The sequence below is a fragment of the Amphiprion ocellaris genome, chromosome 1, assembly GCF_022539595.1.
Source record: "Amphiprion ocellaris isolate individual 3 ecotype Okinawa chromosome 1, ASM2253959v1, whole genome shotgun sequence".
Classification (NCBI taxonomy): Eukaryota; Metazoa; Chordata; class Actinopteri; family Pomacentridae; genus Amphiprion; species Amphiprion ocellaris.
Genome location: NC_072766.1, coordinates 33,269,302 through 33,282,414, shown reverse-complemented (window position 1 = coordinate 33,282,414; position 13,113 = coordinate 33,269,302). Strand labels below are relative to the sequence as shown.

The 13,113-nt window shown below is 39.7% G+C and overlaps 1 protein-coding gene across 3 annotated transcripts in view; it reads left to right on the top strand.

Moving 5' to 3' along the window:
- The window catches only part of adamtsl3 (ADAMTS-like 3), a 139,656-nt gene extending 130,815 nt beyond the window's left edge, over positions 1 to 8,841 (top strand). For all 3 annotated transcript variants that reach the window (XM_055012681.1, XM_055012672.1, XM_055012677.1), the window contains 4 exons: positions 2,782 to 2,986; positions 3,075 to 3,178; positions 4,468 to 4,682; positions 6,584 to 8,841. In XM_055012681.1, coding sequence (XP_054868656.1) covers positions 2,782 to 2,986; positions 3,075 to 3,178; positions 4,468 to 4,682; positions 6,584 to 6,702 — 643 coding nt within the window. In that variant the 3' untranslated portion in view covers positions 6,703 to 8,841. The remainder of the gene's footprint in view (positions 1 to 2,781; positions 2,987 to 3,074; positions 3,179 to 4,467; positions 4,683 to 6,583) is intronic.
- The last annotated feature ends 4,272 nt before the right edge of the window (positions 8,842 to 13,113 follow it).

The window sequence follows — 13,113 nt, the reverse complement described above, 5'->3', positions numbered from 1 at the left end:
AGATTTAACCATTTATTTCAGAATGACATGCATTTGTGTTTGGCGGTGACTCTGCTAGAGTGATGCTCTGGAACAAGCTGAGCAAGCAGGACACTGACAGTCCCTGAGATCACAAAGCCCCAGCAGAGCCTGAGATTCACATTTAAATCAATACAGTGTGAACACAGAAACAAGGAGACCGACTTAAACGGTCGTCATTATATAAAATCCGGGTTGCATGGTTTCAGTGTACAATTATGAACAATCTGTGTTCTACAGTCCCAGAGAATATGAGAAACATCCATTCCTTTACTTCTTTCTTCCTCTACGGATTAGAAAGTGTGTCTCAGGTTGAGCAGCTCAGGTTTGCAGCTCGTTGAGATGGTATGATGAGATGTACACTGCTTCCAGCTGGCTCCTCGTCCTCTTCCACAGACTGAGCAGAGGAGATGCAGAGGTGTGCTGCAGCCCTCTTTGTAAAATCGTCAGTTATGAAACTGAACTTTTAAAAAGGAGGAGGTTGGGGAGGAGGGGAGATTTGCAGATCTTTAGTGGCTGGTGTAGCAGTGATGTGGTGAGCATGGAGCATGCAGAATCAATGAATACTGCTTCAGTTATAAAGATCACTAAGTGGAAGGGCTGGACTTAAGTGGAAAATGACTGGACAGAAAAGGGCCTCATGACAGCCTGACTACAACCTAGTTTAGGTGCAGATAAACAGAATGTGAACTATGGCTCTTCAGTAATTTCAACAATAGCTGTGATCCCCATCAACATAATATTGTAGTAATTACTATATTATTACATTGCAATTTTACCCTATTCTTCTGTGCAAAACTATTCAAGAGCTGTCAGGTGTTGCATGGGGATCATCTTTTTAAGTCCAGCCACAAATTCTCTATTAGACTGACATCAGTGCTCTGAGTCAGCACCTTCACCTTGTTGCTTTTATAGCATGTCTTTGTAGTTTTTCTGAATGCTGTCTCACTGGAAAACAAATAATCTCCCCAATAGCACTTCTCTTGCAGACTGCATCAATTTGTCCTCCAGGATTTCTCTATTCTTGGCTGCATTCATTTTACCCTCTACTTTTACAAGCCTTCTGAAATACCCACCTGTAAAATATCTTTGTGACATCTTGCACAGTTGGGATTCTATCATCTAAAAAAAATTATAGAATGACATGCAGACACACAGACACATAAGCACCTGCCAAAGATACACACAAACACAGACTCACAAGGTGAAAACAACACCAGCTACACTATCGCAGCTTTTAAATGTATCTCCTTCCGACGAATAGGGCAGATTAGTGGTTCCAATGGACAGTTAATATTTTATGGATAGAATATACAGCAAGCAAATTAAGTAATCAAACAGAATGTATTACACCGACTGGCATTTTGCTTTCCTTCAGCAAGTTTACATACCCATGGTGCAGTAGATTCTTTCATACACTGACTTTGATGAGAGAGAAACAAAGCAGGGCTGCCAATTAATTCATGAAGAGTACTCTGATCGCAGCAGAAGTGTAACCCTCAGCAGAATCTCCTCACCCTGCATCCCCTGCTGTTTTAAGCTCTGTCAGCATGCCTTTAACCAGCCGCCCAGTCCATCTCCGCTGCCACACACTGAGTCAGTTTTACTCACTGATATACCACAACTGACCCATTGTTAGCTCAAAATAAGCCAAAACAGGGTTGCAGCAGGCTGAAATGATTTTCTAAAATCTGAAACTATCACACCTTTGTGTATGAAGTTATCATGCTGTGTAAAAACAAATGAATAAATAAAGAACCTTTGTTATGATGGTGCACTAAGACAGGCAAAAAAATGCATGTTGAGTAAAATTTAGTCCAATACACAGCAGTAGATACTGGATCTTTCTGTGAGGAAGTGCTTAGTCTGTGGTGTCAGGCTAGCAGTGCTGTAATGCTTTGTTCTTTGACTTTTTACTGCCCATGTCAAGAAAACAACTACACACATTAGTCAAGCGCATTGGAGAATTAGACATTTATACAAAATAGCACACCCTGTCACACTCACACAAAGAAGATACAATTAGTGAACTATCAAATATGTGAATGTGTAACAATAAAAGGTTACATTGGGTTTTATGACAGCTTTTGGCTTGTTATGTCAGCAGATTCACTGAAGATGCATGCACAATATATGAGAGATTTCTACCACATATCTAAATTAGAATGACTTGTATGACCTCAAGCCTCTGAGAAGGAGTCAAATGGGAAATGTGTAAATGGACTTGGATATGTAATGTGGGAGACATTGTGAATGACTTGAAATGGCAAACCCACAAATGATCATTACCAGACTTTACAGGTTTCCTTAGGTCTATGCTGATTTTTAATGTCTTTTAAATCATTGTTTTGGTTTTGTCACTTGCTTCTTTTCTATTTGGTTCAGTCTCATTGCTTTCATTAGAGACACCCAGAAGCTGTTTAAAGAAAAAAAAAAGGTGATCACAGTTAAATATTAGCTGGTAAACAAATTTGACAAAATAGCCCCTAAAGGGCCAGATATTTTTCGAAGGAGTTGGTGGAAATATTGAAAATTATTTAACGCCGAATAAATTATGAAAAAAACATCCATGTTTGTCAGCGACATACTTTTTAAGATGTGGAGCAATTTTCTTTTGAGTGAGTGCGTCGTGGTGTGAAGTATGATTGATTGTTGTGTTTGAAAAGTTTGGTTATAAGCCAATATTTTTTCGAAAGACTTTTATGAACATAGCTGTTTCCCATTTTTAAAATGTATGTATCTGTACTTGTGTCATGATTTCAGATGGTCGGTATCGCAGTGGTCGAAATGCTCGGTCTCGTGTGGAGGTGGCTGGAAACAGAGGCAGGTCTCCTGTGAACACCTGGATGCCAGAGGTGCAGTCAGGACTCTAGAGGAAGGTGCCTGTGAGAGGATGAGCCGGCCTGCAAACACAGAGCAGTGCACTGCCAATAACTGCCCCATCTGGGTTACCAGTGCATGGGGAAAGGTAGACTCAAAACTGAATTAAACGTGTGCTCATTACACACTATGAAAAATCAGTTGTGAAATGTAAACTCTATGTTACTTAATTACAGTGTTCAGGGATGTGTGCAGACCCCACCACAACTGTACAGAAGAGATCTGTCATCTGCCAACATGCTAATGGCTCGTCCTTCGCAGACTGTGATCTCAGGAACAGGTATCCACAACCCCTGTGGATCAGACCTAAGTTTTCATGAGGTGGTTAAAAGGATGTACCATCACATGTAACATCAACAAGCTACAGTGGCTATGAAAAATAAAATCCTTAAAAATGTTTTCCATATTTATTAGTTGTCAGTATTAAACTGGCTTTTTTGTCAAGAATATAAAAGAAAAGACTATTTTATGTCAAAGTGAAAACTGATTTTTACAAATTAATGCCAGTGAATTAAAAATCTAAAATTTAAAATCAGTGATTGTGTAAACATTCACCTTCTTCAAGTCAGTACACGATAGATGTATCATTGGTCTCAATTACAGTATTGAACATGTGTGGATCTTAATCAGCCTTGCCTGAAAATATTAAATGTAAAATAAGTGATTGCATAAGCCTTCACCTCTTTAAGTCAGTATTTGATGGATGTACAGTCCATAAATATTTGGACATTGACACAATTTTCAGCATTTCTGCTCTGTATACCACCACAGTGGATTTGAAATGAAACAATCAAGATGTGTTTTAAGTGCAGACTTTCAGCTTTAACTTGAGGGTATTTACATCCAGATCAGGTGAACAGTGTAGGAATTACAACACATTTTGTATGTGCCCTCCACCTTTTTAAGGGACCAAAAATAATTGGGCAATTGGCTGATCAGCTGTTCCATGGCCAGGTGTGTGTTATTTCCTCATTATTTCATTTACAAGGAGGAAATAAAAGGTCTAGAATGTATTTCAAGTGTGGTATTTTTGTTTTGAATCTGGTGAGATCAACTCTCAATATGAAATCCATAGAGCTGTCACTATCCGTGAAGCAAGCCATCATTAGGCTGAAAAATCCATAACAAACCCATCAGAGAGATAGCAAAAACATTTAGTGTGGCCAAATCAGCTGTTTGGTACAGCCTTCAAAAGAAAGAACGTACTGGCGGGCTCAGCGACGCCAAAAGAAAACAAGTGTGGTGGATGACAGAAGAATCCTGTCACTGATCAAGAAAAACCCTAGGAGGTAAAAGTCAACAATTAAGAGAAGACTTCACCAGAGTGAATACAGAGGGTTCACCGCAAGGTGTAAACCATTGGTAAGCCTCAGAAACAGGAAGACCAGATTCAGTTGTAAGTTGCAGCAAGTATTTCTGTAGGTAAATGCTTCTGTAATTGTTAGTGTCGTGTGTCTCCCCCCCCCCGAGAAATTAGCCTGTTATCTCGCTTTGTAATACACTACTGGTTAACTGCATTAGTAAAAGAGACCCAAGACATAAAGTAAACCCAGAATTGCTCTCTTTCAGGCCGGTGTCAGTACGCAACTGTTCTTCAGACCTTTGTGATGTCCAGTGGTGCCCTGGTGCATGGCGGGCGTGCACAGTTGTCTGTGGGAGTGGCTTTCAGTCTCGCAGGGTGGATTGCATTCACCGCAGGAGTGGCAGGACTCTGGCTGACCAGCACTGTGCCTGGCTCCAACGGCCCTCTACCTGGCAGCACTGCAACACCTCCACATGTGGGAGTAAGTACGCCACACCAAGGAGCCTTTGTTTAAGCAGTCAGAGTAATGCCCCTACAGTTGCAGGTTCCAAAATTTTAAAATTTACTTTGTAATGAAGAGGCTAGAACAAATTCTACAGCAAGTACATATCTACGCAGGGTCCATAAACTGTAGGTGATATCCAGACAAATGGCCGTAGTGACTTAACTTATTATTGGAACTGAATTTGCCACTTTTAAGTAACTGCAAATGAGAAAAAGGAAACATTTTTATCTGGCATGTTTGGCTAACCTATCATAGACTGATTCAAATCTTTTTGTCCTTGTTTTTGTTCCAACTAAACTCTCTTCCTATCTCTTCTATATCTCCCTGGAACATCCAGCTGAAATGGACCCCGATAGTGATAGAATTGTTTGCAAGTTTAGATGTTATGCATATAACATTGTGTTCATGTTGTAAAATATACATTTAGTCAGTGGTCTCACTTTTCTTACCATCATCAGTCAACGGTTCATTTGACTAAAGCTCTGTTCCATCTCTAAACTGGCACAGAAGTGCAACGAAACACACTTACCGCTATGGATGCTAAACCTCATAATTAACAGGGCTATTGTAGTCACGGTACACAAAAGAGGGCAGAATGATTTTTTTTGTCTCAAAACACCTGTGTAAATTTTTCATCACTGTTAGGTCGTGGTAATCCTAAGTGCTTGAGTAGCCAATTGTACTTCTGTTTTTGGTTCTTGAAAGTGCCCCTCATTCAGGAAGCTTCCGTAGTTCTAAAACTTACTGGTGGGAGTCCTGAGTATTTATTCTTACCCAAAAATCATATGGCTGTGATCAAACCAAGCATCTCATTCATCAATAAGAGGTGTCATAGAATCCACTTCTCAGGTGCGTACTACAGTTTAACCACCATTAACACCTTCAGTCTGCCCCTTTAATGGGCAGTTTCTCAACCATTTTCACACCACAGTTGTGGGCATGTGAGCCTTGGGTCGTTAACGGGCCTTGTGTCATGTAATTTGGAGGTGAGAATAAATTCCTGGGACTCCCCCATCAGTCAGTTAGGACTGAGGAAGCCTTTTGGATAAAAAGTAAAACAAAAGGTGAAACCAAAAAGAATGATCCAGTTCTAATGAAGTAGTTAAGTAGACACATGAAAAAAAATGGTATTTTTTGTTCTTCTGGAACCATCAGGGTTTAATAGTGGTTCGCTGTGCCCCACTCTGGTCTCAGCGGTGAAGGGAATGTTTAATTGAAAGAAAAAAATATTGTTTTGTCATATTTTACAAATATTATTTGGTTTTGTATATGAAATATTAAGCTGTCAAATAACTAGTAGTTGTGGCTTTCAAATAAATGCAATTATTTATATCATATATTTACATTCATTTGATAGGTATTTGATATTAAAAAAAATTGCCTCTGAAATATACAAGTATGGTGGGATAACAGAACAGAAATTATAATTAATCATAATATTTGTGTATATGCACTTAATTATGCTCAACCACAGGCTGGAGCCCTGAGGAGTTTGTGTCAAGGAAGGATGGAGAAACCAATGTAATTTACTGCATTCAAGAAAATCTCTATCCACCCTAATATCACATTTCCACCATGTCATTTCAGAAAAGGGTAAACCTCTAAATCTGGACTTGCATTTAAAAAGTAACAAGTCGTACAGTTGCTTTTAGGAAGCATCCTAAAAACCTGCCAAGCATTAGTTTCTTTCCAGGAAACTATCCATCCATTGTCTCTACACCGCTTAATCCTCTGAAATCTATCCCAGCTGACTTAGGGCGAAGGCAGGATTCACCCTGCACACGTCACCAGTCGCCTTTGGAAAATATGATAAATGTATACTCATGCATGACATATCATTTATTTGGTTGTTTACAATAAGTATTTTTCTCATGCAGGTGAATGCAAGGACACCACCCAGTACTGCAGTGTGGTGAAAAGACTAAACCTGTGCCATGTGGATATGTACAAACAGAGATGCTGCAAGTCATGCTCACAGGACGTGGACTCCACCTAGTGGCAAATAACTGTTATAACCACACAGATGTTGAACTGATGGGATGTATGAGGTGAATGACTGAGCAAAGACTAAGTGGACATTATTGGTGAGTGAATGGTTCAAAAACTTCACATGTAAAGTGTACAAGCTGCAGTCTGAATCTGTGGCCTTCTGAAAGGAAACTGAATGGAGCTTCACCAAAAAAGAAAAAATAATGGAAGGATGATGGTATGGATGCTATATTTCCTGATTTGGACCCAATCTCCTAATATAATATGAAGTCACGTGTTCACTGTGTGGATCAAATTGAGTTTTTGACTTTCCTGTGAGATTCAATCCCTGGTCAAATACAATACTCAGACTGATATATTGGTTTGCCAGTATTAGCTTTGTTTAATGATCAGCCAACATGGTTATTTACTGCTGATATTAGCGGGGTTCGTGATATCAACTTGCAGGCATTAAATTTCTTTCTTTAAACTCCTATTTATTTATTCTTGTAATTGTTCACAGGTGTTTTATTCTTTTAAAAAATGAAATTCTTGGGTCTAATTCTTCATATATGTTATGATCATTTCTTCTCCCTGAAGAAATTGCTGCCTCATGAGGATTTCTGGGAACACAGCAACGTTACTACGAGAACCTCTGTTAAGACATGAAACACAAGGCAGATTGTAAACAAGCAACAGCTGTATTGTCCATGCTTTATTTGGAGCTAAATGAGAGAGTGAGTAGCCCTCAAATGATTCTTCAGTTTTATTAATACACAGAAATTATGACACATTATAACTCATCTTGTAATAAATTAATAATATCCTTTAATCTACCACTGACTTCTCCTACTCTGAAAGAGAAATGGTGCGTGACCTGCTTTAAAGAGCTGCTACCCCGAACTGAACTTATTTCCCTTTGGGTTCCAGTGTGCCATGATACAGTTTTAAAGTTTGGTAGACACACTGTTCTTTTTTGATATGAAAACAATCTGGTTAAAAGCTAGTGACACTAAAATGTCATGACAAAACCCATGTTTGGTTGCTTAAGTCTATAACGTACATTGAGTTCAAAGCCCTATATTTGTCAAACATGCCTTGGAGATTGAATGTTGCCGCTTCAGCAAAACCTTAAATTGTCCTCAGTGCCGACTTTTTCTTTTCTTTTTTTTTAAAGATTCAGCACCAATGTTTTTTAAATGATCTGCTTATACGCTATCTGCAGTATGACCACAATTCCCAGGGATACCAGGCGTTGTAAAACCATTATGTACACAGAATTAAGCAGCAGAAGTCTGTCGCATTTATAATGGCAATATTAGTTCATGTATGTACATAAAACAGATTTTAGATCCTTAAAGACCATTCACTTGTGTAAAGGCGCTGGGTTGTGGTTGGAGTCACATGTCACTAATAAAAATAGAGCTGCTGCTGATTGAGCTTGAGTTGTGGAAGCATGATTTTATATTTACCATATCCAGACATTCAGCAAAACTACTTTATTATTGTCAACCGTGACACGACAGAAGATGTTGTAAAATGATTTCAACATTACAAATAAAGAACATTGAGTTAATATTCTTATGACATTAAATACCACAGAAGGAGCTGGCAAAGCAAGACTAAGTTAAAACTGACCTTGAAATGAGAGGCACCAGCACAGCAGTGATTTAGACTAGGAGATATACTCCTGTTACCTTTGTGTTGTTACCATACCAATGTGCTGCATTGTAAAATGTGCTGTATATATTGTGCCTAAGTGCAATATCATGTATTGAGTGTATGTGGCCTGTGTGAGACTTTTATTTTCTTACTTATTGATGGGTAAGTTGTCTTTTAAACTCCTGTTTAAGATCTTAGAATATAAAACTCTTGTATGTGTTGGTTGGGTAGTATGCTTGCTACCTCTCACTTGGATTTATTTGCATGTTTTTGAGCGCATCTCTGATCTTTATTGCTTCATTGTGAAAGACCACTTAAGAACATGCATTCTTTAATGTTTTTCCCTGGCGACTGATGACTTCACAATGTATCAGGTGTGACAGCATTATACTGATTCTGGACTTCCAGCTTGGCTGAAAGAACATGAAGTAGTACATCAAATCATTAACATGCTTCAGATAAGAATGCGATTGAATAAAGACAGTTTGATCACTTAATAAATATAGACCTAGTTTGTATGTGTATTTATTTAAAAAGGAAGATGCATGCACGCATGTTTTTGTAACCAGTCATCACCTAATATGCAAAACACAATGTGTGATATGGAAACTTGAGTGCACAACGAGGGAAGCTTACAGTGAGAAGTTTAAACTACATGTTTCTCTGTATGTATAAATAAATAATCATCACTCAAGGTCCTCTGGCCACAACCTTTTCTTGAGCTTTTATCTCATAATCTTCCACAACAACTGAAGATTGACAAAGCTCTGCTAGTAATAGGACCCTGAATTTAGATTATTTTTTGTGACATTACTGTTTAAAACTGCTGTTTTAAAGTTCAAGAATCCAGTTTCATACAACAAATATGTGTCTATTTATGTATCTTTGAATTTTCAGGCAGATGGTGGAGATGAGATTTTATGCTCATTTTCAGTGTTTTAGAAGGAATGTTGTTGTGAAAACAAATAAGCAAACAAAAAACAAGTGTGAGTATTATGTAGAGTATTGTATATATTGTGAGACATGACATAATAATTTAGCAAACTACCAGTAATGTTTGCAGTAACTAAAATATTGCAGGTAACAAGGACCTAGAAATATGTGGGATACAATTTTAATTACTTATAGTAGTAACCAACTTAAATTTCAAATAGATATTTGAATAAGTGTATACAGGTGATCCAGGATCCCAAATCCACAGGAACCATAAAATGCTTCTGGTGTGCGTTAAGTGATTAGTGGTTGTTGAATCTGAAGTCAATGGCAATAGGCTTTTTGGTCTGATGAGACTAAATTTCATCATTTTCTTTTCAGTTTTGTCTTCAGCAAGCGAAATGAATTGCTCAATTGGATTCAGGTCTAAAATTTAAAAATCTAATATGCTGGAATTGGTTAAACACAATCCAACTTCAGCTATGTCTAGCAAAGAAGTCTGTCTAAAGTGTCTCTTTCCCCCGTTTATATCCCATTCCGACTTTCCCATCGATAAATTTTAAATGTTTCTCCCTCCCTACACACACTCCTTTAGCTCAGTAAGGTGACTCATAGTTTCCAATACTAAATTTATTCCATTACTCAGCTTCCTAACCTGCCTAGTATGGCAAGGGGGAGAGCTCTCTGCCAAGACAGTTTGAGTTTGGTCCTTTAGTCATTTCCTGCTGTTGGAAACTTCTTCTTCACTATTCAGTTAAAGGTTACTGGTTGGAAAGAATTATTTTTAGACCACCAAGATGGTCAATGGGAGAAGGCAGGGGACACCCTGGACAGGTTGTCAGTCTATCACAGGGCTACATATACAGACAAACAGCCACACTGTTTACACCTACGGACAATTCAGGATAATCAATTAACCTCAGCATATTTTTGGACTGTGGGAGGAACCTAGAGTACCCAGAGAAAACCCACGCATGCACAGGGAGAACATGCAAACTCCATGCAGAAAGATCCCAGGAAGGCTGGGATGCGAACCGGGGATCTTCTGGCAGTCGTGTCCCGTTGATGCATGGACTCCACTTGACCCCTGATGCTGGTGCTGTGCTATCTGGCACTAAGATGTTAGCAGCAGATCCTGTAAGTCCTGTAAGGTGCGAAGTTTGGCCTCCGTGGATCTGACTTATTTGTCCAGCAAACAGATGCTTCATTGGATTGACATCTGGGGAATTTTGAGGCCAAGTCCACACCTCAAACCCATTGTTGTGCTCCTCAAAATATTGCATGCACAGCGGTCAGCATGAGCACCCTGACTGGTCTGTGGCTATGCAGCCCCATATGCAACGACTGCGATGCAATGTGTATTATGACAGCTTTCTCTCAGAACCAGCATTAACTTCTTCCACAATTTGAGCAACAGTAGCTCATCTGTTGGATCAGACTACACAAGCCAGCCTTCCTCCACATGTACTTCGATGAACCTTTGCCCCCCATGACCCTGTTACCGGTTCACCACTGTTCCTTCCTTGGACCATTTTTGATAGATCCTGACCACTGCAGACCAGGAACACCCCACAAGAGCTGCAGTTTTGGAGATGCTCTGACCCACTCGTCTAGTCATCACAATTTGGTCCTTGTCAGGCTCGCTCAAATCCTTACGCTGGCCTTGTTTTCCTGCTTCTAACACATCAACTTTAAGGACAAAATGTTCACTTGCTGCCTAATATATCCAACCCACTACCAGGTGCCATGATGAAGAGATAATCCGTGTTATTCACTTCCTCTGTCAATGGTCAGAATGTTATATTGATCGGTGTATACATAACATACAACATTATACAGCCTCTTTTTCGACCAGATTAATGACAGTGTCCTCTTTTTGAATGTTCCTGGGATCTCAAATCTCACCTCCACTTGACCCCTGTACAAATTAAATATTTAACAATGCGGAAAGAATCTATCATTACTCATAAAACCAAGGTTACAATGTGAACATACAATATTGTTGGGCTCACTTCCATGCATTGCAAAGGTTCTATATCCAAACTCCTGGAGTGGTTCTGCGCTCTCCTTTGACAGCGCTGCCCATAGTGAGGGGTGCCAAGCAGGTGTGGGGTGGTCACAAGTGCAAGAGGGTCCCCTCTCTGCAACTACATGTCACTGCAGAAAGCCCTGACTGACCCAGGCTGTGTGCAGCTGGTGCTGAAAACTGCTAACCCTGACTGGGGCTGCTATTAGGTCATGGAAGGATCATTCTGAAGAGTTCCTAAACCTTGCCAAAACACCCTCTCAGGAGGAGGCAGAGTCTTAAGAATGCCTTGCCCATGTCCACGGCAGAGTTTTCTAAGACGGTCAATAAGCTACTTGGTGAAAAGGTGCCAGGTATGAATGAAATTGGCACTGAGATGCTGAAGACTCTGGATACTGTTGCGTTCCCATGGCTGACATTCCTCTTTAGTGTCAGGGATATTGGGAAAGTTTATTCTGGGGTGATGGAAAGGAGACTCTAACCACTTGTCAGACCTTTTGACGGAGCACTGTGAATTTCATCCTGGGCGCAAAACTGCGGACCAACCATCTACCTTTGCAGAGTTGTTAAGGGGTCATGGGAGTTTGTATATCAAGTACACATGTGTTTTATGGACTTGGAGGAGGCCTACAACCAAGTCACCCTTTAAACTCTGTGAAGGTTACTGTGAGAGTACAGGATACTTAAATAAATTAGTTTATTTGACAGCGACCGTGTTCAGAAGACCATTAAACACAAGGTAATGATGTTCTGTACGAGATAATAGTGTACCCACCAGTTTCCATCTGCTTAGGTAGCGGTACTGGTCTTTGTACACTTAAATTGAGAACCGTGTTCTTGTCCTTGGCACAAAATGAAACATGTTTCCAGTAGGCACTGGACTCAGCAATGGTTACTTCAGGTCTTAGATCCTGTTTTTGAATTCATGGAGGACATCTTAAGGTGCAGCCAAGGTGAGGAGAGGCTGCTGGGGAGGGGAATGTATGGAATGACATACTCAGGCTGCTGCCACCATGACCCAACCTGGGATATTTGGAAGAAAATGGATGGATGGATGGATGGATGGATGGATGGATGGATGGATGGATGGATGGATGGATGGATGGATGACTGTCTGCACTGACATAAAGGTTGTCCTTGTCACTGTACTTGTGACTGTGGTCAGGATGTCAGCAATGATTATAGTTTTAGTTTTATAGTGTCCCCTTCTCACTTCCAGAAGTAAGTGATTTACCATCACTTTCTTGCATTTCAAATGATTGGGCTTTCTAAGAAGAAGAATTGACCAGCAGCACAGCTGCCACATGAGAAACTGAGTTTCATAGTTGCTGAATTTATGCTCTTCATGATCTTGACCTGCTGATTGATACTTTGAAGATATTGTTAGCTGCCAGAAGTGCTACTTTGATAAGGACAAATAATCATCATGTTTTGGAGTGGGGAAATTAATTCTTAGGCTCTACTCAGTAATACCCAAATTGTGGTCTTTTTCAAGAGTAAAATTATTCAAATTTATATGAATTGAGCTCCCTACCATGTCTGCTACAGAAATATACACCATTATGTCCTTTGGAAACATCTACAGTAGGAGGAGATAATTTTACATCAGGTTCTGCTGCGCTGATTAATATGTGTCTTTCACTTTTTAAGATTTCAGGACCCAAATTAAAAGAAGAATGAGAAAATGACCCCAATAGAAGAAAATCTATTACCCCATCAGTCACTCGGTAGTGGCAAAACACTATGTCTGCATGCAAGTTGATGTACAGCGCATCCGGAAAGTATTCACAGTGCTTCACTTTTTCCACATATTTTTAT